Source organism: Sceloporus occidentalis, unplaced genomic scaffold (genome assembly GCF_023333645.1).
Source record: "Sceloporus occidentalis isolate IW3139 unplaced genomic scaffold, rSceOcc1.0.p SCAF_14, whole genome shotgun sequence".
In the NCBI taxonomy this organism is placed as follows: Eukaryota; Metazoa; Chordata; class Lepidosauria; order Squamata; family Phrynosomatidae; genus Sceloporus; species Sceloporus occidentalis.
In genome coordinates, this window is record NW_028316994.1 from 17,950,277 (window position 1) to 17,975,081 (window position 24,805).

General features: G+C 47.0%; 2 protein-coding genes across 5 annotated transcripts in view; both read right to left on the bottom strand.

The window, feature by feature from the left end:
• Positions 1-304: 304 nt before the first annotated feature.
• Positions 305-12,770, bottom strand: GPS2 (G protein pathway suppressor 2). 3 transcript variants are annotated; one of them, XM_089480438.1, is made up of 11 exons: positions 12,585-12,769; positions 11,379-11,488; positions 9,996-10,108; positions 9,162-9,241; positions 8,113-8,195; positions 7,115-7,244; positions 5,176-5,262; positions 3,377-3,456; positions 2,550-2,645; positions 2,222-2,305; positions 305-592 (listed from the first exon to the last, which is right to left on the bottom strand). In XM_089480438.1, exons 1-11 carry the CDS (start codon positions 12,676-12,678, stop codon positions 509-511), a joined length of 1,041 nt encoding a protein of 346 aa, XP_089336564.1. In that variant the 5' UTR covers positions 12,679-12,769; the 3' UTR covers positions 305-508. The 3 variants fall into 3 exon arrangements, with proteins under 3 accessions (XP_089336564.1, XP_089336563.1, XP_089336565.1); XM_089480437.1 differs by having other exon boundaries at positions 7,115-7,265; positions 12,585-12,768; XM_089480439.1 differs by lacking the exon at positions 2,222-2,305 and having other exon boundaries at positions 7,115-7,265; positions 12,585-12,770.
• A 1,942-nt stretch (positions 12,771-14,712) lies between these two features.
• Positions 14,713-24,805, bottom strand: part of NEURL4 (neuralized E3 ubiquitin protein ligase 4) — a 29,767-nt gene continuing 19,674 nt past the window's right edge. For both annotated transcript variants that reach the window (XM_089481253.1, XM_089481252.1), the window contains exons 20-29: positions 24,179-24,328; positions 23,891-24,055; positions 22,546-22,704; positions 21,941-22,120; positions 21,044-21,137; positions 19,895-20,002; positions 17,992-18,136; positions 17,624-17,736; positions 17,060-17,261; positions 14,713-16,473 (exon numbers count right to left, since the gene is read on the bottom strand). In XM_089481253.1, coding sequence (XP_089337379.1) covers positions 16,269-16,473; positions 17,060-17,261; positions 17,624-17,736; positions 17,992-18,136; positions 19,895-20,002; positions 21,044-21,137; positions 21,941-22,120; positions 22,546-22,704; positions 23,891-24,055; positions 24,179-24,328 — 1,521 coding nt within the window. In that variant the 3' untranslated portion in view covers positions 14,713-16,268. The remainder of the gene's footprint in view (positions 16,474-17,059; positions 17,262-17,623; positions 17,737-17,991; positions 18,137-19,894; positions 20,003-21,043; positions 21,138-21,940; positions 22,121-22,545; positions 22,705-23,890; positions 24,056-24,178; positions 24,329-24,805) is intronic.

Consider the following 24,805-nt stretch of genomic DNA (forward strand, 5'->3'; position numbering starts at 1 on the left):
CCCTCCTTTGGAGGTTTTTAAACAGACTGGACAGCCATCTGTTGAAGGTGCTTTCACTGTGTGTTCCTGCATGGCAAGGTGTTGGATTGGATGGACCCTGGGGTTCCTTCCAGTTCTATAGTCCTAACAACAACAACAGCCTGACTATGGCCAAAGGACCCAGATCCTATGCTCCCTTTGCACAGATTGAAGGAATAAATGTAGAGGGAGCAGCTGCTTTATAAGTCCTCCTTAGGTCCCATAGTGACCTCTGCCACCATACTGAAGAATTGGGAGGAAAAAAGAAACCAGCACCAACCTTGGCTCAAAATGAATGATGCAAAGTGTATTTGGAGTGCCGTCTCCACTTCCACAAAGTTCAGTATTTCAGCAAGAAAAGGGGAGGGAGGAATAAAGCTACACGCACGCATACTGTCAGCCATTAAGTACGGTTATTTCCTTTCTTCTTCACGCTGGTGGAGGGTGGGGATTGCTGAAGAAGCCACGGGGAGCCGAGCCCCAACGGCCCTCACTTGTGGTAGAAACGCTGCCCCTGCGGGTGCTGTATGAAGGGATGCCGAGGTGCCGGCTGGGGAGAAGCCTGGAAGCCGGACTGCAAGAGAAAGGGTTTCAAAGGGAGCAACGAAAACCGTTCAGAACCTGTGGGGCTGGCGGAAATGCACTAGCTCTGTCTTCAAAATAAAAACATTAAGACACCTAGCTGGTGACATATTTACTTTCATGTTAATTACTAATATACAGAAAACATACCCAAATCCACAAGACTGATACTTTTATGGGGCCAACCAAGATGCAAGCTTTTGAAACGCCACGGGCTTCTTTGCCAGGCAAAGGTGTTAAAAATCATTTGTGACAACAACAAAAAATGATGGCTGCGCGGGTGGCCATTCGTCGTTACCATCTCAACTCACAACACCAACAAATCTTGACAATGCAGGCATGTGAATAACACTGTCAAAACTTCTTTTTCTACTGTATGATTTTTAACCTCTTTGCCTGACAGAGAAGTCAGTGGAGCTTTGAAAGCTTGCATTGTGCATTTTGTGAATTGTGGACGTTATTGTAATATACATTTGCTCCGTATGAAGGCATCACACAGCAGAAAAACAGAGGAGCTGACAGAGGACTCCACAGCCCTGTCCAGAATGTAACAATGACATTGAAAATCCCCTTTTGTTCATGATGAAAAGGGGCCTAAATCATTCTGCAGGCATCAAGTGGGCACAGCTGTCCCCCCAGAGATTTCTGGTTGTTGCCTCTTGGCCCCCAATCCAGAGCCTGATAAAAACCCTTGCTTAGACTACAGCTCCTAGTATCCTGATGACTTAACCCAAGCATAAAAAACATTAATTCAAGGGCTTGCATTTTGAGGGAGGTGTGCCTGATCTAGGCAGGGTTGAACGGCTGCAAATCCTAGGTGTTTTTATCTCCTGCTAGCTGAAAGATAGCTAGCCACGTATTTCTCTACATATTTACCCTAGAGGAGAACTATGAAATAATTTTCAGGTCCAAGGGTTTCCGGGACATTTTAGGGGTCAGGTTCTAACCTAAATACCCTAAATGCACCAGATCCCATCTAATCTTGAAAGCTAAGCAGGATCAGTCCTGGTCAACACTTGAATGGAAAACCGCTAACAAAACCAGGTACCTGTAGGCTCTATTATTTCAGAGGAAGGAACTGGCAAAATCACCTCTGAGGATTCCTTGCCTAAGAAGCCCTGTTAAATTCATGGGGGTCACCATAAATCGACAGGTGACTTGAAGGCCCATACTTAGGCTTTTTTATAACACAGGAAGTGAACAGGAAAATGACTTCCAATTTTGCTGTTACAAAAGGCCTTTCCTGGGCCTAAAATGGGTTAAAACATAGTGAAAATGCTACCTACACCCCTTGAGGTGTGTTTGCAGGCAAAAAAGATGATTTGTTTTGGGGGTTGTGTGGCCTCTCTGGGGGAAGGGTGGCTAATCTGGCCCTCTGGCCTTCCATAGTTGTCCACAGCTCCCTTAGGAAGTTGTAGATTTCTGAAGACCTATCTGTGGCCCTCAACTTCCAGTGGACCTTGCCCCAAACATAGATGGCATAGAGGGTGGTTACCATGGCTTGTTAATGAGGAAATTAACTCTGTATATGCTTAGAGGCATGGCTGTTACACAAATACAGCGTAACCTTCCTTGTGCTCCAGACTCAGTAATTTGTCCCCCTCCCTGAAGAGAGACTTACCGTGTGGGGCTGCTGGGGGGCTGTTCCGTGGGAGAAGCTGCCGGGGGACGCGGGCCGGGCCGGGTGAGTATAAGCCAAAGTGGGCTGTAGTGGGGAGACAAACAGGAGAGGAAGGAGAAGGAAAATGCCCCCCAAATCAACAAAGGGAGGAGAGCAAAACAGCTGGGAGGAGGGAGGCAGAATGTTACAATCATCCGAAGCTCCCTTTTGCTGGAGCGACAGAAGGAAAAGCACAACAGGAAGAGGGCAGGAATGAACAGGTGAAGAGAGCAAAGTCAGGAGAGGTTGGGGCAGGGGGACGGACGCACATTTAGATCTTTGACCTTACCTTGGCAGCTGTCTGCATCTGGACAGGGATCTGTGGGGCCGGCAGGAGCCCCTGGTTGGGGTGGAGGGCCTGAGGGTGCATCGGACGCAGGGTCGACTGGGGAGGAACAAACAGAATGATATCAGGTATCAAGGTGAGGTTTGAAAACTCCACACCTCTTCCTCTTCAAATCTATCACCTCCCAAATTAAGGTGGGAAATACACTCTGCACACGATTCAGTCTTATCTAGTTAATTTCTGGGGCATTGATGATAACCCCCCAATCTACTTTATTGGATATGTACTACACAAAGAGGAGGAAATCAAGAGGACATTAAGTTGCGGGGTGTGTGTGTGTTTGTGTCAGGCCAGGAGAGGCTACTTAACTAATGGAGAATGCTGGCCAATTATTTGTACACCACTGCTTTGAAACAGATTTTAAGTGGGTTTAACAAGTTAAAACTGACAAGCCTTTTCAATATCAGCCTCAGGGCCATAGAGCTCCCTTCCTAGAGAGACACATCTTGCCAGTTATCTTTCAGATGTCAAAGTAAAATGGCTCCAACCCAATCTAGCATTTGGAAAAGTTATTTGTTTTGGACTGTAATTTATTGGGTCCTCTGCAATTGTTAATCCAAGTTATGGTCCAAAATCATAGACCCTAAAATGTAACTTCTTTAAGTGCTACATTTCCAGATGAGCTGGGGTTGGAGGGTCAACTAATAATAGTGAAACATCCACTAGATTTTGTGAGTTAATGAACAATGCCTGGGTTTTGGCAGTGTGTTGTTTAGTCTCCACCAGCTGTTTATTTGGTTCATGAATGCTCTGGCCATGCATGAACTCACCGAATCAGTAAATCCTGACTGCTGGTTGGCATGTTCCAGTTGCTTCTGGAGTGGGATGGTGGTGCTTGGAGGAATAAAACCTAGACAGATGAGAAGAAGGGACAAAGGGCAGAGAATGAGGACAAAATGGTTAAGGGAAAGGAAGATTTTGGGGCAGAGAAGAAGAAAAAATCTCTAACAACACGCATGCAAAGAACACGGAAACAACTGCCACTTTTTAGACAACCTCTAACTGATTCCAAACTCACTCCTCCAACTGTTTTGGTTCCCTCCCTTATGCCATCATTTCATCTCCCACATCTGTCTTTGCCAGGGGCGTTCTTGCCCCCACTGGCTCATCCCTAGGCCACACCAGGAATGGTGACAAAAGGCCCAGTTCTGTATATCCACCCACAAATGTCTCTGGCCAGATTCAGGCTTCAGAATCCTGCAGAACACTGATGGACCTTGCTGAGCAGAAAAACTCTGCAAAACAATTCAGAGACCTACCCAGACCTATTGAAGACCTCAGTAGCAATTCCAAATAAAATTTGCTGGACAGTTAGTAGGGGCACATTCTGATTTACAGTGTGCACAAATAGGTATTTTACAGTTGGAAATGAGCACAAAAGAGGGGAGGAAAAGGATCAGTGGCTCTGGAGCAATTCCCTTGGGGAAAGATTTCTGGATCTTTCAGTTTAGCAAAAAGGCAAGTAAGAGGTGTATGTGTGTGCAAACATGACAGATGTGTACAAAACGATGCATGGAACTGCCTCAAAATATTAGAACATGGAATGTCACCCAGGGAACCTGGTGGTAAATTCACACCAGGCAAAAGGTAGGGTGTCTTGACAAAATTTGTCCCCATAAGGTCAAACCCACTGGTTGTGAGAGTTTGAAAAAGGGCTAGAAAAATCAATGGAGGCGAAACGGGCTTCTAAAGGCCACTGGGCCATAAAAGCTAAATCAAACCAGGGCTTGGAAAAGTTCCTCTCTTTTGGACTAGCCTTTCCAGAAGCCCAGCCAGCCGTTGATGGGGATTAGATGCAAATCTTGGGAAAATTTACTTTGCGGCAGTACTGCAATCAGAATTTCATTCTTAGCTGGTATAGATTCTGAAAGTGATAGTGCAAAACAAAGCACAGTGGAGGGGGCAGGAGGAACTTTTCCAAGCTCTAACTGGTACTCCCAACTACTCCAAAGTGTACATCAGTTGTGGGCAAAGGGAAGATGGGGCTATTGGGATTCTGCTTTGCCATGGTGGGGAAACAGGATTATTTGGTCTTCCTGAACAATGCTTTTATGATACCTTTGATGAGATTTTGGGAGCCGCAACCAAGATTTCAGGTTAAGGCAATAATGACCAAAAAATCGGGTCTGTTTCTCGTAAGCAGATTTACTGCTTTTTATACATCAACACTAAACTGACTACTGTAAAGATCTGAAAGACTTGTATTACCTTCCCCAGCTGTTTGAAAACATAGGGCAAGGGGCATGATTTGCATCTTTCTGGATCCTACTACATTCCGTCCCACTCCCGCAACTGTGCAAATACATTTTTCATTTGAAGAAGTGGGTTTATATCCACAAAAGCTCATGCAAAAATAGAAACCAGTCTTAAAGGTGCTGTCACCTTCCCCTTTTCTTCCTTTCTTTATTTTTAATGTTGGGTGGCTTTGTTTCTGGTAAAAGCTGAACCTCTGAGGACTGTTTGGCTGTGAGAGAGGCCAGACAGGCACAGGATGCTGTGCAAGTGGGTCTCACCTGCACTCAATGCAGCCCGCACTGCCTGTGACTTTGCCTCCCAGGTATGGACTCACCTGGCTGGGCTGTGGGGAAGTGGCTGTGGATGCTGTAGCCCTGTTGCTGCTGCGACAAGTACTGCATGGTTGGGAAAGCGGAGGGACCTGGAAGCAAAAAAGAGTGAGATGCTGTGAGAGATGGGGAGGCCTGGGAACAAAAATGGGGAGAAAAATCAAGGGAGGAGGAATCCCTCCCCCAATTTTCCCAACTTTTTTTCCTAGACTTTTTTATTATATAATATTTTCTTGAGGAATTATTAATAATGAGATTAAGATAGGTGTCCACATATTTACTGCCCCCAAATCATTTCTAAAAAAAGGTTTCTATGGCAGATTCTATGCTGTATCAGATCATTATAATTCCTAGTCTAGGTTTTCTTTTCCAAGTCCTTTTTATAGGAACGAAGGCACTTATGTCTGCTTGACACAATGGAAGATGACTGGAGACAAAGTAAGGTCTCATTTTTTTCTAAAGGTTTTTGTCAATTTATGTGTATTATTATTTATTATTATACTTTATTTATATAGCACTGTAGATTTACACAGTGCTGTACATACATGTGTAAATCTATGGCACTATATAAATAAGCTATAATAATAATAAACTATAATAATTTTTATTTGGTGGTGGTGGGGTTCTCCTGCTCTTCAAATTGGCAAAGCCTAAGCGATTCTTTATAGTTCAGGACTTTTACAGTATAGGATTTGCAGCTCCACTGGTAGCTCCATCCATTTATCTAGCTATCTTACATATAAAAGTAGCATGTCTGATATAATAAAAGTACAGTTTATTCAGAACTACGAACTTAACTTCAGTGTGTGTGTGTTAAATGTTAAGTTTGTAATTGTGAATAAACTGTAATTTTTACTACATCAAATATGTTACTTGTATGCCAAACCAAGTTATATCTAATGTATTACATGTTCTTCAAGGCCCGTTACAGACGGGCTTAAAAGTACTAGGGTTAAGACGGGGTGGTGCTTCCACATGGCCGCCGTCATCGATACGTGATGACCGTGCCGCCTCCAAACAAGGCGACGCGGTTGTGACTTATTAGGGTCGCGGCAGGGTGCCTAGGGTGCCCTTTCCGCGACCCCGGAAGGAGCTCCGTTTCGGAGCTCCTTCCTGGTTCGGTCCGCTGGGCGCAGCCTTCAGATGGCTGCGCCCAGCGGACCAAAGGAGAAAGGGGCCAAACGGCCCCTTTCTCCTTCTCCCCGCCGCCGCGGGGTGTCCTTGGGGCTTGAAGCCCCAAGGACACCCCTTTCCAGGCTGTGGGGAAGGGGCCTTTTGCCGCTTCCCCGCAGCCCAGAAAGCGGCGGATCGGGGCTTCAGCGGCTGCTGCTCTGGCCGCCCCAAAGGGGCGGTCTGTAACGCGCCCAAGTAACAAATAGATTTCAATCTGTAAAGGGGTGTGTGTAATTCTGCATTTCCCCCCCCATGTTCCCAAATATTTCAATTCCCCATCTCCCCAGAAAAAAACTCAGGGTTTTTTCATGGCTTCAGAATATCTGGAAATTTTACATCTCTAAACACGGTTCACTCCCCTTATCCTGGCTGTTCCCTCCCCAACGTTATGTCCATCTGGCAGGGGATTCTGTGGGGTCTTGGGATGTCATATTGAGGAGGGAGCAAGCTTGTTTTCTGCTGCTCCAGAGACCAGAATGCGGAACAATGGATGCAAACTGCAGGAAAAGAGATTCCACCTCAACATTAGGAGGAACTTACTGACAGTAAGGGCTGTTTGACAGGAGAACACATTCCTTCCTTGGAGTGTAGTGGAATCTCCTTCCTTAGGGGTTTTTAAACTGAGGCTGGATGGCCATCTGTCGGGGATGCTTTGATTCCTGCATGGCAGAATGGGGTTGGACTGGATGGCCCTTGTGGTCTCTTCCAACTCCATGATTCTATAACTGGGCATCTGACTTGGACTGTCATCCCCAGGGCCACCATCCTCACCTCTGATCGACTGGCTGCTGGCATAGCTGACAGGCACCGTGTGCTGGCTTTGGCCCACGGCGTAAGGACTGTGTCCTGACTGGCTGCCTTGGTACTGCCCATGCTCTGGCGCGCTGGTTGGGAAAGCCGGCTGCGTGGCAAAGTGACGCGTCTGAGAGGTAGAAGCACACCAAGAGCACATCACAAATGACAAGAAAAAAGATTCCCCTTGAACATTAGGAAGAATGCTTTAACTGTAAGAACTGTTCCACAATGGGACACCTGGCCTCGGAAGGTGGAGGTGGAAGACTCTCTTTCTTTAACCAGCACACTTTCAGGAGTGCTTTAGTCATGCATTTTTGCATGACAGAGGTTTGGATTAGATTACCTTTGTGTCCCATTCTAATTTTTAGGATTTTAGGATCTATCACTGTGAACAATGGGGCTTTATTTTCTCTTTGCGTTTTGCTCCTTGAAGTGCCAAGCCCTGGTTTATTTACAGGGTTCTCTTCCCTGACAAAGTGATAACACACTCCTTAAATAAAGAACTTCAGAGTTGGCCATTTTGAATGGAAAATAGGCAGAACATTCCAAAAGAAGAATGTCACTAATCTGTATCCAGGGGGACAGCTTGGAAAAGTTACTTTTTTGGAGCACAGCTTTCAAAATCTGGGAGTGGAACCTTTCCAAGCTCTGAGGGAAGGAAGGTTATCAAGCTCCTGTTGAGTTCATCTGTCTAGAGGGGAAAAGGTTTTGAAGACAACCAGTTCCTAGAAAATTTGGATCAGTTTCTGTTTTTCAGCCCATGACATACACTCCTGGAGCCTTTCTAAGTCATGGAAGGCAATGCTGGCTACTAAGACTGAAGCAAAAACCAGGAAGAAGGTTAGTAAGACTGTAATAGCATTTCCTAGTTTGGAGCCACTAGAAAAAATAATTCTCAAGAGATCAGCCCAGGAGCTAATTGCCCAGAGAGAACACAGCTGGCTTGTTCATTTCATGGGGGGTGGCTTACTTACTGTAATCACAGGAGGTCCAAACATCTGCTTGGCTCGATCAGCTGATATCAGGGTCCCGGCCCGGTTATGCCCCCCAGGACTCCCTACAGAAAAAAGAAGGGGGAAATCACATTGACATCAACCACCCTGCATTGCCCAGATAGCTGCACGGAAGGAATGCCTCCCCAGAGCCACAAAGACTCAGCTCTTCTCTCTCCACTAGCAAGCCTAAAAGCAAGCAGAGATCCTAAATCTGCAGCAGGGCATCCGTTCTGATACACAAGTGACCCCCAAATTCAATCCACACTATCCTCAAGGAAACAGATTTCAACGTTGCATGACGAAAGGCTTCTAAATGAGCTTTCTGGAGAGCATCTTCTACTAAAGGATCTGATTCAACCAAGGCCAGAATCAGACAGTAACATTGCACCTACCTTTCAAACAATGTTCAAGGGTTCTGTCTTAAAGGGAACAATCAATGGACATAAATAGCAGCCCAAAAGATTAGGAACATTATTTCTTCTTCGTGGACTCTGTGAATCATACAAATGAGTTGTGCTGCGCCTGAAAAAAGTTGCAAAGTTAACTTTGCCCAGTGATTCCAGAAGGTTCTGAGGTCAACTGCGCAGGCGCAGTACAACCCATTTGTATGTATTTGCAGATGACCATTCGAAGAAATACCATTACAGGTATGCAACCTGCCCTTGTCAATTGTAGAGCCATAATTGTTGTACCCAAATTGTGGAATGCCTTCCCCTTGGACTAGTGCAGAGTCAGGATATTGGCTTAGTTCATCTTAACCAAACACATACATGGCTTTCAACTATTGTGGCCATTTAGACTGTTTTGACCTGTGGACATGTTTTAATATGTTTAAATTACCATTTTAAATTATTTATTGTTTTATCTGTACTGTGCCCCAAAACCCCATGATAAAGAACAAGATATGAATATTTCAATTAAATAAATAAGAAAGGGACTTTACTTGGGGTTTCTAGCTCTGAAAGAACACTGCACACTTAATATAATTAACAATTAACAGCATTATTTTCAGACAAACTCTAGCCCACCTTGCAGGTTGAGGATGTGAGTCCCCGCATGTACTGCCATTCCCTGCTGGTATGCCGCCGCTGCCAGAGTTGTCATGTCACTGTAATAAGCAAGGGAAAAAGGTCAGTGCCACAGTTCATGCCACAGAGCTTCATCAATTCTCACGGGCCACAGACATTCAAAAGCACTAGCCCTAAGAATGGCATCAGACTTTCTTTGTCTCAAAACCCCTCAAGTGTGTATCTGCCCCATACACAGACATGGCCATGTTAGTCTGTTTCAGCATAAAAAGAAATGAAGGAATCCTGTAGCACCACTGACACAAAGAAATTTCTCCAGTCCAATTCTGATGAAATAGATGACAATCCAATAAACCTTATGCTAGAAATTTCTTTTTCTCGGTCTCAAAAGATTCCTTTATATCTTCCTACAGAATTATATGTAGTTTGATTCCACTTTAGCTACCACAGCTCCATTCTACTGAACCCTGGGATTTGTAGTTTGGCGAGGGGTTCAAGCTCTCTGATGCTAAAAAGCTCCAATCCAACCCCCTCCCCCATCTGTATCCTAGAGATCTCTAAAAGATCCTGATTTTAAATCCCACTCCAAAAAACAAACCAAAACCAAATTCCAGAATTCTCAAGGATGGAGCCAGGTCACTGCAAGTTCTGGGATTCTGGGAGTTGTCACCCAAAAGAGAAATGCTTTCAACTTCTGTTCTCTATTGTTCCTCCGCAAATCTCATCTCATGGAACATCTAGGTTTTGACCCAGGAATAAGGACTGGGGAGGGAAGAGTATAAGGGAAGGAATAAAGCACCCCAGTCCCCTCCCAGCACCCTTCACCTTACTGACCTTTGCTCCTTGCGTCGGCGTTTCTCTTCTTCATGAAGCACCTTCTTCAGCTGCAGGAAAAGCTGATGTTTTTCTTCTTGCAGATTTTGGAGTTTCTCTTGAAGCTTCAGGATCTGAGAGGAGGGAGGAAAGAGAGTGGGGTGGTCAAGGGTTTGTCTGGACATCTTGGTTAGGGAAACAGGGCCTTTCCAGTGGCTGCTCTTAGGCTCCCTCCTCACTGTCTTTTCATTGGTAAGAGGAAAGATGTTTCTACCCTGCAATGTTTTAGGACCACATTTCATGGGTTTTGAATGTGTCCTTTTTTTTGGGGGGGGGGGGGATCTTTTAGAAGAGACTGTTTGTTTTAAGTTTCAGCTCTCGCTGTGTGTGTATCTGCATCTTCAAGCCACATGCTGACTTATGGTGACCCCATGAATTTCATAGGGTTTTCTTAGGCAAGGAATGCTCAGAAGTGATTTCAACAGTTCCTTCCTCTGAAGATTTTAACTCCACTGATAGCTTCACTATATTTTCACCATAGATTAGGTCTTGGTGTATGCTTTATTCTATCTGTTTTGCTACCCGTCCTTTCTTTTATTTCTTTCAATCAATGTAGGTTTTTTGGGCTATGTGGCCATGTTCTAGAAGAGTTTATTCCTGATGTTTCGCCATCATCTGTGGATGGCATCTTCAGATGTAATGTAAGATGGCTTAATTCCTAGTTTTGGGGGGGAGACAGGTGGCCCTTCCACACTCCCTTTCTGTGCCAGCGGGGTTGTGTGCTTATGAGGCAAGAGGCTTTGCTGAAGGTAGCAATGCTCCTGGCAGGGTCTCCCATGTCAGACAAGCGTTTGCCTGGGAACTAGATGTACACCCCAATCCTACATCCCCTCAGTGTAGCATATGTGTATCCATATGTGGACCTATGTGATGCTGAGCCATATACCATCCTGACTTAATGATAACCCCTTGAAACTACCCTGCACATCCATCCCATGCGTCACAGTAAACAGGCAGGATTGGATAAGCCTCTTGCTATGTAAAATGATTATGGCTGCAACAAGAGCCCTGGAGGAACCTAGCAGATCTCAATGGCGATGGCGTTAATTTGCATTTGGCAAAGGGCATGTAACCAGAAGCTTCTCCAAGCCTTCCTGTTCCCTGGAAAGAAAGGGACAGCTTCGATGGGGGTGGCGCTTTGAGTGCTGCGGAGGGAGGGAGGGAAGGAGGGAATACTAACTTCCAGTGCCAAGAAAAGGACATTCATTCATGTAAAGGAAACTTATAGACACAGATGCATAAAGTTATAGTAACAGCAACAATAACAATAAGATAGTGATGTGATATGATGTGCTGCAGGAAGAGTGCCCCCTCAAATATTAGAACCTGGTCCCAGCCGCGCACCTGCTCTTTGGTCTCCTCCAGAGACATGCGTTCCTCCATCTCTTTCTTCCTCCTCCTCTCCTGCTCTTCCTTCATCTTCTGTTCCATCATCTTGTCTACCTCTTCTTCCTCTACAGAACAGAAAGAGATGGCCATGAAGAAATCATTTCCCTGAATAATACCTTCACGACAACCCTGCCAGGTAGGCCAGGGGCTCAGAAAGCAAGATTCCGCCTCCCTCAGGCGTCATGCCTTTGAACGGGGATAGAGATTTCCAAACCTCCACAAGTTCCCCATCTCTTCCCCCTAATTTCTCTCCTGACAACCCTGTGAGGGAGGCCAGGGGCTCAGAGAGCAAGACACCCCCTCAGGGTCATTTCTCTGCCTCCTCCATCCCTTACTCTCAGGGAGACCTTTAGATGCATGGTCCCAAAACTGTGCCCTTTAAGAGATTTTGAAGTTCAGCTTCCAGAAGCCTCATGTTGGGCAACGGTCTGGGATTCTGGGCGATGAAGTCCAAAATCCCTTAAAGAGGGGACATACTAAAAAATGGCCAGACTTGCCCATAGGGAAACCATGGCTGCCCAGAGAGAACCACTGGGGAACACTTGCCCTGGACAGGGGATAACAGAAGGATAGCTGTCCACAGGGAGACATAGGAGGAGACTTGTCCTTAGGGAACGCTGGCGAATGCTTGCCCATTGGGGACCATTGGGGATGGTTTGCCTAAAGGGGTTCATCAGAGAAGACTTGCCCTGTCTCTCCATCGGGAAGCATGCTGCAATGATTCTCTATGGGCCAGTGTGCCCCAGTCGATGCTATGGGCAAGCATTCCCTATGGGCCAGTAATCCCTCATGTATCCCTATGGGCAGCTAGTCTCCAAAGGTCGTCTATAGCTCAACGATTCCCCGTGTGTCCCTATGGGCAACTCCCTTGGGGCCAGGGCCGCCCTCTGTCCCAGGATCCCCCCTGAAGAGCCCGCTTTGGACTAAAGAGAAGGGCCTCCAGGGAAGCACTGGGGGATTCTTGCCCATAGAGCCACACAGGAAGCGCATCCTCCTAGGCTTCCCCTATGGGCCAGTATCCTCCGAGGGCTTCCTATGGGCCAGCGCCGCCCTCCGTCCCGGGACTTGCCCTAAACGACCCCGCTCCGGGGCGCCCTCCCTCCCTCCCCCCGAGAGCCGCCGGCGAGGGAGGCCGGGCCCGAGGGCGCCTTCCCCGCTCACCCTGCCGCTTGCGCTCCCTCTCGACCATGACGTGGCGGTGCAAGGCCCGCGCCATGGCCGAGCTCAGCTTCGGACGCTCCAGCAGCGCCGGCATCGCGAGGAAGGAACCAGGGACGGCGCCCGACAAGAGCCTCTCCGCAGAGAGAGAGAAAGAAAGACGGCGCCCGCTCCCCAGCGACGCGACACGCCCCCGAGCCGACGCACACCACGCACTTCCGCTTCCGGGTCAAGCAGCAGCAGCAGCAGCAGCAGCAGCGCCGCCCGCCACACTGGCACCGCTAGCCCCGCCCACCTGCCTCCAGTCGAAGGCTTCCTGCGGGGTCTTCAGGCTCCCAGGCCTTGCTCTGGAACGGGCTTCTCGACATTTGGGCCTCTTCCGGATGTTTGGACTTCATTTCCCAGAAGTCCCACTCGGTTTGCTCTTGGCTCAGGGATTCTGGGAGTTGAAGTCTCAGAACATCTGGAGGCCCGAAGGTTGAGAACCGCCGTTCTAGGGGAAGCTTGCCGGCAGCTGTGGCTTCGCATCTTCAGAATCAGAGAATCATGGAGATGGAAGAGACCCCAAGGAGGGCCCTGATCCAGCCCAGGCCCTCCTTCTGCCATGCAGGAACTCTCCCTCAAAGCATCCCCATGGGCAGATGGCCATCCAGCCTCCAAGGAGGGAGACTCCACTTGACTCCCAGGAAGGAGTCTGTTCCACGGTCGAACAGCCCTTACTCCCAGGAAGTTCCTCCGGATCTTGAGCTGGGATCTCTTTTGCTGTCGCTTCCATCTGTTGTTCCGGGTCCTAGTCTCTGGAGCATCAGAAAACAAGCTTCCTCCCTCCTCCTCAATATGACATTCTTTCAAGTGTTGAAACAGGGCTCTCCTATCCCCTCTTAACCCTCTCTTCTCCAGGCTAAACATCCCCAGCATCTCCCTGAGTCCTTCCTCATAGGGCTTCATGGTTTCTAGACCCTTCCCCATTGTAGTCTCCCTCCTTTGGACACAGGGCTCCAGTTTCTCAACGTCCTTTTTGAATTGTGTTGCCCAGAACTGGACCCAGGATGATTCCAGGTGGGGCCTGACCAGAGCAGGATATAGTGGCACTATGACTTCCCTTGACCTAGAGACAATAGCTCTATTGATGCAGCCTAAAATCGCATTGGCCTTTTTAGCTGCTGCATCACACTGTTGACTCATGTTCAACTTGTGGTCTCCTTGGACTCCCAGATCCCGTTCACAGGTAGTCTCACCTGGCAGATGGCCATCTAGCCTCTGTCTGAAGTCCTCCAGAGGAGGGGACTCCATTGCCCTCCAAGGCAGCATATTCCACTGTGAAACAGCTCTTATTGTCAGGAGGTCCTTCCTAATATTGAGATGGAATCTCTTTTCTTCTCACTTGAATCCATTGGTTCTCATTCTAGTCAGCAGAAAACAAGTTCCTTCTCTCTCTACAGGATCTCTCTCTTCAGATATTTAAAGATGGCTCTGTCAAGTCATCACTCAGTCTTCTCTGCTCCAGGCTAAACATATGAAACTGAGTTGTTCTTCCCAGGGCTTCATTTCCAGGCCTTTGACCATCTTGGTTGTCCTCCTTTAGACATGGTCCAGTTTGCTGGGATTGGTCTTGAACTGTGGAGTCTGGACCTGGACACAGAACTTCATGTTATGTCTGAACAAAGCAGACTAGACTGACACTACTACTTTGATCTGGACACTGTTCCTACTGATAAGGAATAGAACTGCATTGGCTTTTTTAGCTGCTGCATCACACTGTTGACTCATGTTCGAAGATCCTTAGATCCTTTTCAGGTTAATGCTTCCAAGACAGGTGTCACTCATACATCATTTATGCTTTTAATTTTTCCTACCTAAATTCAATATCCTATATTTCTTCCCATTGAAATTCATTTTGCTAGGTCCAGTCCAGCTTTCCAATCTGTTACAGCCAGTCTGAATGGCGTATCCTGTGTTAGTTGTTCAAGATGCTGTGCCATTCTGTTTTCATGCTTTACTGTAAACCACTCAGCAAAACCTTGGTCAACTCAGCCGAGTATCACACGTTTGTGGCTTGCAAAAGATCTGCAAGGATCTCTATCTAACATTAGGAAAAAGGGGGAAAGGCATAAACACACAAAGACATAAAACCAGTTGAATTGTGGTTTATAAACCCTTGCAAGGTGGGGGGGGGGGGGACGCGCTGTACAACCTTTTAATGTTTGTCCAAAACAAAAACAAAAAAACCTCTTCAACTTGAGACAGATGTACAAAAATTAATGCATGTCATTTTCCAATACATAAAGTGAAAAAAGCAGCATAAATACCATTTAAAATATAATATAAATCAAAGGCGAAGAAGGGTGGCATTATACCCTTTCCCCCCCTTTAACAATTCACATTTTTGTTTGTTTGACAACCAACACAGGTATAAATAAATAAGGGAAGGGAGGGGAGAACAATAAATCATATACCAAGAAAGGGGACGGGTGGAAGCATCTGTCCAAACGTAAGGGAAAAAGAAAGAAAACGAACTGAAAATATTGAATGGCTGAGGTGTGCTTGTCTTATTCTTGGAGGGGAAGGGACCTGGGGATTGGGGTGATTATCTAGTGTCTGGATGTTAGGTGGGCACAGCTACACAGTGGCACCTATTTTGAGTCCATCTGCAGTTGATGTGAATTCATCTGCCCGCTTCAAACCTTCCAAATGGGTTAAACCGGCTGCGTTAATTAAAACACAAGCAAGCACACCATATCCCCTTTCCCCTTACTTCCCTCCCCACCTTGATTGTCCAAGGCTTTCTCGGCAGAGGGAACCGGGTTGGGGTCTGGAGAGATTGAGGGAACTTCCATTGAGAACAACGCCAACACAAACAGGCTAAAAACACCCACGTGGACTAAGAAGCCAAGATCCCCACCCCACCATCCCCAATAATAACTCAGAATCTTCCATCTCCAGGAAGAAGTGGTGGGATCAGCCCCGCTGTGGGCCCCCGCCTGCCCGGGCCAACAAAACACATATCCTTCTAAAAGGTCTAATCCTGCTGAGGATGCAGTTCTACCTACTTCTCTTTCCCACCCAGAGAAATTCCTCCAGTCAATACATAAGGACAACTTACTGGTTGGAAAGGGCTTTAGAGATGGAGAGTGGGGGGACAGGTGCGGAAAGACAGGTTTGTCAGTACTGAAGCCCCTGGGACCATCTGAAAAGCCACCCTCCCTGTCCCGCATCACATCAAAAAATTTCAATGAAGTCCTTTTGTGGCAACTAAACAACCCACCATTCTCCTGCTGCCCCATCCCTGCCCCCCCCCCCCCCGCTCCCTGACCCCCAAAAAACAACCCTTCATGCTTTTAAATAAAAGGCTCAACTCAATACTCCACAACTGCTCCCCCCCACCCCCCAAGCTTTGTCTTGTCTCTGTGCAAAAGGGGGGAGAGGAGGAAACAGCAGCCCTGGGGTGGGGTGGGGGCACCATCTCCCGCCCCAGCAAGGCCTCTCCCCAATCTCTTGTGCCCATCGTGTGAAGCCTGTCGGATTTGCAGACTCCACCCAGTCTGTGCGTAAGAGGGTAGGTCATTGGGCCAAGGGGGGATCAGTTTTTGGCAAGACCTGTCCCCCTCTCCCTGCCTCCATTGTCGTGGCACGGTCAGTCAGTGGTAGCGATCCCGTTCTCCCGATGACAAGGAAGAGAAGGAGGTTTCACTCCACCCGGACAAGGAGGCCATACAAGACTGTGGCACCTTTCTCCTTGGTGACCCATTCGATCTCAGCACTACTGAACCGCGGGTCCAAGGGCTCAGCTGCGGTCAGCGACTGGGCACACACCTTGTAAGACCCCGGGCGGACGCACACCTGGAAGGCCACCTGGGCAGAGTGTTGCCGGTGAGACTTTGGGTCTTTGAATCTGGAAGGAGGAAAAAAGAAGTTGGAAGGAAGACAAAAAAGAACTGCAAGTAACCTTGCTGAAAGTCTTTTGACGCCTTTCCTAACCTCACTGGCTTTCCTTCTCACCTACATCTGGAGTCCTGTCAAGCCCTCAGGATTAGGATTATAGAATCATAGAGTTGGAAGATACCACAAGGGCCATCCAGTCCAACCCCATTCTGCCATGCAGGAAATCCAAATCAAAGCATCCCCGACAGATGGCCATCCAGCCTCCGTTTGAAGACCTCCAAGGAGGGAGACTCCACTACACTCCTAAGGAATGTGTTCCACTGTCGGACAGCCCTTACTGTCAGGAAGTTCTTCCTAATGTTGAGGTGGAATCTCTTTTGCTGTAGCTTGCATCCATTGTTCTGGGTCCTAGTCTGGGAGTGAACAGTGGAAATACCTCCTTTAATGGTTGTGCAGAAGAGGGAATTCCAGCTGGTGTTGCTGCCACATAACCAGATAACAAGATACACTGCTGACATCCCCTCTTTGGAATAGCCATGAAAGGCATAGGAACCTTCTCCAGTTTTCCATTAGGCAACCATACATGGGACACGTACTGCACTTTGGTGGCAAAAGGCTCCAGCCCAGCGTAGCGCAGAGTGGGCGACAGCAGGACACGCTGGAGTTCCTCACGGCCCTGCGAGCTGTTCTCCTCAGAGTCGTGGTATCCCCCACTGCCGCCACTGCCACCACTGCCTCCTCCACCACCTCCCTGTGGGTCTGCCTTTACTGGGCGGCAGCTCAAGATGGAGGTACTTCCTGTGGGGTGAGGGGAAAAAAAGAGAAAGGACACTGGGTATCAGGCAAAGGCTTCCATCCAAAATGAAATGCTGTGAGGGTACCACTACTGTTCATCTCTCACCTTGAAGCCCTTGATGGACATAATGTAAGAGCAGCCATGTTGGATCAAGCCAAAGATCTATTTAGTTCACACAGTGGCAAATCAGATGCCTGAACAGAAAGCTCCCCAGAATGGTGTAAGTATGACAGCACATTCCCATTCTCTGACCTGAGTTTCCTGGGACTAGAAAAGCTGGGCATTCTGTCCAAGAGAGATCTTGTAAAGGGCAGCAAGGGAGGCACTTTGGAGGGCAGAGCGATACCAACCCCAGCTTCCTTACCTGGCACCAACTCTCCTTGATCCAACATGCGCCGTACAGCCCCCACACTCGTTCCGTGATAGGCCATGTGCCACTTCTTACAGGTACTGGCTACCTCCAGCCGGGGATTGACCCTACAAAGAGCAGAGGTAGATGGATGGAAAGAAAAGACAAGATATTAGAAATGCTACTTGGTTTCATTGGTAGAACTCTCTAGGGATCTAAATCAGAGCTTGGTCAAGGTGACCTTTTCTTCTTCTTCTTTTGGGATGACAACCCAGTATATCCCAGCCAGCAGGCCACCATCTCTGGTCACAGGAGGACCTGCCTGTCTATGGTCATGTTGCTCTATGGTCATGTTTCCTCGAATGTTTCAGTCCCACCAATACCTGAGGTTGAAGCGGCACCACCCAAATGGCAAAGCGTAATCTCGGGGTGGCTCTCCACGCTTGTAATAGGCCTCATCTCCTCGGAGCTTGTGACAGGATTCACAGTAGCAGAGGCTGAACTTGGGATCTTCCGCAAAGTAATCATCTGGGAAGGCAGAAAAAGAAGCAGGCACAGTATAGTATCTGATTACTGAAATTTCTGGTTGTGATTCCCTTTTTTCAGTTCTTTTTATGGAGACTAGTGCTTTTTGTCTGCTTGCTTGCCAGCCATTAAGGCTCCATTTGCACTTCAGAAACAATACAGTTTGACAATGCTTTAGATGTTGTGGCTCAATGCTATAGAATACTGAAATTTGTAGTTTTGTGAGATACTGAGCCTTCTCTGTCAGAGAGCTCTTGTACTACATATGTCAGGATTCTATAGCACTGAACCATGCCAGTTAAAGCAGTGTCAAACTGCATTATTTCTGCAGTGTAGATGTAGCTTGAGGAGTAGAGGAGAAAAGAAAACCTTTCTCATTTTACTCATGTTAGAGGTTTCATTAACTGTTTTTAATAAAATGGTGAAACGAAAGAGGTTTAGGACCTAGTAGCTCCATTTTTAACTAAAGATAAAAAAATAGATAAAAAAGAAATGCAGTATGTAATTACTGGCTGAAAAACTTTATTTTCATACGCCAAACGTGGTATTTTTGCATCAAGCAAAACTATTTATAATGCATTCTCTGTTCCCAGGCTAACAAAGGCCGGTTACAGACCGGCACTTGGGACGTCCGCAGGACGTCCCATTTTAAAAAAGGGGCGTCTCTTCTAGACGCCCCTGGCTCTAATACGGACTCTGCCCGTACAATATGGCGCCGGCCGTTCCACACGGCCGGCGCCATCTTTACGTATCGGACGCTGTGCGTTCGAACGTGTTGCGGTGCTAATGATGTCGCGAGTGCGCCAGCGGCGCCTCGCGACGTCATTAGGGCGCCGCAGAAAGAAGCTCCATTTTGGAGCTTCTTTTTTGCTCCGCAAGGGAGCCGCGCGGTGTGGCTGCGACGGCTCCCTTACGGAGCAAACGGCGGCGGCGGCAGACCGCCTCAAAGCGGCGGTCTATAACCCGCCAAAGTGTCTTTAATTCTGGAAAGGGAGCTCATAGGACATTTTACCATTTCCCCCCAACATTGTGCTTTCTGCATACAAAACAGGAAAAAAGAAATTGCCCCCCCCCCCCCGGGCTTCAAAACTTCCTGTCATTTAACATCTGTAGTGGGAGTAAAGCTTTCCAGGGGAATAAAAAAATGACTCATTGCATTGGCTTCAGAGCAAGACCACTTGCATTCTACAGTATCCACCTCAAAGGGATTTGAACTTTGCTGTTTGGAATCACATCCTGGGAGAAAAGTGGGTATAAATCAAAGGAATGAATAAACAAATAAAACTGAGGAGACTTAAGGATCAGAGAGACCGCAAGGACAACCAGGCTTTGGAGATCCCTGGGAGGTCTATGGTTCCCAAACTTTCATCCTCTAGATATTTTGGATTTCAGCTCCCAGAATTCCTGACTGCTGGGGCTTCTGGGAGCTACAGTCCAAAACACCAAAGCTTGGGAACTGCTAATCTAGCTCCTCTTTGTCTAACAGCACCCAGAAAAATGGTGAATACATCCTCCACACTGGAATATTTCATGAGGCCACGTTTTAAATTTTATTTAGTAAATGATCCCTAATTTTCTAGTGGTTGTTTGGTTCTCTCTTTTTTATTGCTTTGTCGCTTTCCACCCTTCCAAAAGTTTGCATAAACACATTGTGTATGAGTAGGTTTTATCTTCTCCCTATAACCAGCCAACATGTGACACTAGAGAAATGTGACCGATTCATGTGGTGTAGCTGTCCTTTGCTCCAAACATTAGGCCTACCTGGGAGTAGGAGGAGGTCTTTGAAGCGAGCACAGAGCGCATGATATTCACAGGTCTTTGTGGTGTTCAGGTCCACAGGGGGAGTCCAACACACACTCTCCTTGATACCTGGAGTAGAAGAGAAGCAGGAATTTGGGGTGGGAATAGAACAAGAGCTGGGGTTAGACTAAAATTCCCAGAATCCCTTGGTCAGAATTGATATAGATGCACTTGTTTGTTTATTGATTTACATCTCATCCTCTATCCAGAGATCTCAGGGCAGTGTACAATAAAACCAATCTGACAAATGTTGTTGTAGTGTGCCTTCAAATCATTTCTGTTATCTGATGGTTCACGCCATCATATTTCCAATTTTTATGTATGTGTGAAAGCAGGGCAGTGAAGAAAGCAGATAGGAACTAAATCAACTCATTTGAAATGTGGTGCTGGAGGAGAATTCTATGGATCCTGTAGATTGCTCAAAAAAAACCCAAACCAATAAATGGGTCCTTAGAGCAAGTCAGGCCTGAAGGCAAGATGACTGAGACTGTTGAACTTTGGACATACATGTAATGAGAAGACATGACTCCCTAGAAAATACAATAATGCTTGGTAGAAAAAGAAGAAGGCCGCATTCTTTGACTTAGTCAAGGAAGCCACTGCCCTGAATCTGCAAGACGTAAATGGGACTGTTGATAACAGTCACTTGAAGGTCTCTCATTCATAGGATTGCCATAAGCCAAGGTCAATTTGATGTCCGTTAACAAAAACAAAGAAGCTAGTAGAGAGAGCAGGAATCTTCTTCCTCTGTCAGTATTGGTATGTGGGGAAGGAAGAAGGTAAAATTATACATCCTCCCAAAACTATGAATTTCACCATAGCTTCTCAAAGAGAGGTGGGCCAAGTGTGGCTGGTAGCCCTGGGACCCACCAGTCCTCCAAAATCTCTTAATCCCCACCATTAAAAAAATATTAGTGTGATTTTGGGGAAATCCTCCCCCCCCCCAAAAAAAAAAAATCATGCAATGAAACTGAGGAGACTTTCAGAAACTGTATTGGGCCTGAAATCAACATTTCAAAACTGAGGAGAGAGAAAGGGAAGTATGGAATTAAAAACAAAACGAGACCCAAAACCAGACAGAAGCATGGATGGATAGAAGGGGAGACTCACCATCCACCATGTCAGCCTTTTCCATGTCCCCCTGTCCATGGGGATCTGTCCCCTCAGCCCTTACCGCAGGGGTGTCATTTGTTACGATAGTAACCTAGTAAAGAAGGGTTAAAGAAACAAAGATATCAAAGAGGAACCTTAAGAAAAAGAAAAGAAACTCTGGGGTTTAGCTGGAAACAGAAAAAGAAATAGTTTTTGTGGGTTTTTTGGGCTATGCATATATCCCGCTCACTTCTATGCCAGCATTCTCTGAAGATGCCAGCCACAGATGTTGGTGAAACGTCAGGAACAAACACTTCTGGAACATGGCCACATAGTCTGAAAAACCCACAAAAAACTATGGATGCCGGCTATGAAAGCCTTCGACTTCACATTAGAAAAAAAATCCTATTCATGCAAACCTCCAACCAGCGCCTGGTCCAAAAGGGCAGATACTGAACAGCAAAAGAACTCTGGACCCAGAAATTGTTTTGAAAATCAGAACCAATGTGAGCTCAGACTCCTTACACAAATCATCCATTCCTTGCTACCCTTCATTTCACCAACAAAACTGAAGGGAGAGAGGAGGGGAGTCATTTTGTTGATGCTTTTGGTTAAACAGTTAGGAAACAGAAGTTGTTGGGAGTTGATCCAACTCTTCTTCCTTCCCACCCCCCGCCGAAAGGGATTTGAAGACAAACTCTCCAGCGAGGATCTTTGTGGAACCTTCTGGAGCAAATGTCTTTGCTCACCAGCAAAGACTGAGTTCAGCTGTGGAATTAGCAGCTGAGCAACCTTGCCATAATGTCTTCCTTTGAGATCAATGGAGAAAAGATGAAAGCATGCATCCGCCACTTGCTGTATCCAATCATCCCTGATGGTCTTCCTGTGCTTTTTCCCCCATTCCTAGGTCCTCACCTGTTCACATTGGCCGTAGAGGTCAATGAGGACATAGCAGGGGCTGGGGATGTCCTGCGCGGCCACTCCCTGGTCCATACCATTGACATAGAGGTGGAGGCAGTTGCTGGAATCCACAAGGAGACCCAATACTGTCCCCTCAGGACAAGTGTCCAGGTTGGGGCCGTAGCTCTCACAGATCTGCAGCCAGGAAAGAAGACAGATACTATGAAAATTTGGGATTTAGTTTTGTGAGGTATTTTGCCCTCACTGTCAGAGATTCCTGGTGCCACAACAAACTGCAAATCCCAGAACTCCATAGCATCGAGCCATCCAAGTCAAAGTGATGTCAAACTGTTTCATTTCTGCAGTGTGGTAGCAGCCTTGATGTTTCGATGGTATCTCTTTTCTTGTAATTTGAATCTCCAGTCTCTGGAGCAGAAGAAAACAAGCTTGCTCCATCTTCGACATCACATCTCTTCAGATATTTAAAGACGGCCCTATCAAGCCACCGTAGTCTTCTCCATTGAAACATACCCAGCTCCCTAAGTTATTCGTCATAGGGCTTCATTTTCTGTTCTTTTTCTCACCTACTTTCTGCCCTTCTGCTCCCCAGCAGCTCTTACCTTGAGTGAGTTGTGGAAGACCGAGTCTCGCTGCAGCAGCCACGTGGAGCGTTTGAGGGAGCAGGCTGTGGCCGGGAAATTGAGCCGCTCAGGATTGCTGCCAATGACCCCCAGGGAGAGCGAGGAGGCCCACTGCTGATTCAGAGAATCTATCTGGAACTGGAAGAGAAGATACCAGATGTGAGCAAAGAGGTTTTGGCTATACAAGAGGGGTGCAAAACCCACTGTAATCTCTCCCACAGTACAGACTTTCTTAACTTTCAATGGCCTGTTACAGACTGCCAAAATAAAGCTGCTTCGGGTCTCTTTGGAGATATGCTGTTTAAATGATGCATGCATCCTAAAAATCCGGAAGCTGCACCAAAGCTGCACTCCAGTGCTTAGGAATTGAGTGTGGCTTTGGCGCAACCTCCGGACTCTTAGGACCCATGCATCATTTAAATAGCATACCTCCAAAGAGACCTGAAGCAGCTTTATTTTGGCAGTCTGTAACAGGCCAATGGCTGAGAACATTCCTTTTGGGCAGGTCCTCTATCCATCTTCAAGTCATGCCTATATTTACAGGTGACACGCCAATCGCTTTTGAGGAAGAAAAATGTTGAGCCTTATGACTACAATCATACTTCCTTTCTAGAAAGGAACTAGTCATCGGCAGCAACTCACATTAAGTCACCTCTTTTCTAGGAGCTGATATCCAGGGCCATGAATGGTCTGGGAACATTTACACCAAAGAACATGTTTATTTTAATTTTTTTTAGGGGGAGTGGGGAAAGAATTCTTCTTCTTCACATCCACTGGTCACAACCCAAAGGTCCTTTTTCATGCTACACGCTTCCTTCTAGGGAACTACTGTCATTGTGTGTCTTCAGCAGAACTTCAATATATGGCAGCCCTCTCCTAGGCTTTTCTTGACAAGTGGTACATCTACACTGCAGAAATAACGTGACACCACATTTAAGTGCTATAACTCCATTCTCTGGAATCCTGGGGTTTGTAGTTTTACAACCTCATTAGCATTCCCTGACAAAGAGTGCTGGTACCTCACAAAACTACAACACTCAGGATTCTGTAGGATGGAGCCATGGCAGTTAAAGTGGTGTCAAATTGCTTATTTCTGCCCAAGATTTCTTCAGAGGTAATTTGCCACAGCCATTCTCTGAGGTGGAGAGAATGTGACTTGTTCAAGGGCACCCGGTGGGTTTTGATGGTGGAGCAGGGGTTCGAATCCTGGTCTCCCAGTGTCCTGATCCAACATTTGGACCACTTACGTTAAATAAAATGGCTGGCTGCCTGCCCAAATAGGAAGCAGCAAGCCTTCACATGGTCTTCCTGGCCCCCGGCTAACCTGAAAGAGCTGCTGCTGAGGGAGAGGCTGGGCCACCACCACAATACCCTGGTTGTAGCTTGAGACGCGGGTGGCTGTCAGGTTGCCATTGGAGAGGAGGATGTTCTTCCCATGGTTTTCAAGAAACTCCATGGCGGAGGTCACTGCGGGCATTTCATTTTCACCCTGAAGGAGAGGAGGAAATGTATGTTGACTTTGAGTGTGAGTCAAGGGGCAGGAAGAGAGAGAAAGGGAGACACAGGGGGCAGCGCACCAGAAACTGAGGACTGACTACTTTCAAGCACTCACCGGGGTGGGCTCTTCCTCTTCCTCTTCCTCACTGTAGGGCTCTGAGGTAACTGAGGGGGGCTTAGTGCCATCTGTCTCTTCCAACACAGTGGAACTGACGATGGAAACGGACGTGACCCGGCCGTAGAGGTCCAAAACCACATAGACATTCTGTGGAGACGCAGAGACAGAGAAATTACAGTGAGTCTTCCACATTTGCTGGGGTTAGGGGTGCAGGACTCCCGTGGAGGGAAAACACAAATAAAAACTACCTTTTTTAACCTGAGAGAACTGAACTCTAATGAATCTCTAGGTCCTTCAGTACAACTCTATGGGCAACATCAGGTGGAAGGTGACCACAGAATTGCGCTAGAGGACCTAAAATGCCCAGAGAAGTGTTTTCTCTAGGAATCTGAAGGTCCTCCAGGGTGGCTCTATGGTCAAATTCCAGCAGAGCTGTGCTGGAGGACCTAGAGATTCCTAGAGAGAACATATTAATGAAACCTGCGAATAATCAAATCTGCAGAAGTCAAATCTGCAAATGTGGAGGGCTGACTATACATGCTGGAGGATAAAGGAGCTGTGGAAGGAATCCCACTTTCTTGGAACAGCTGTTCTTATCCTTTGACAGTCCTTGGAAAAGTTCCT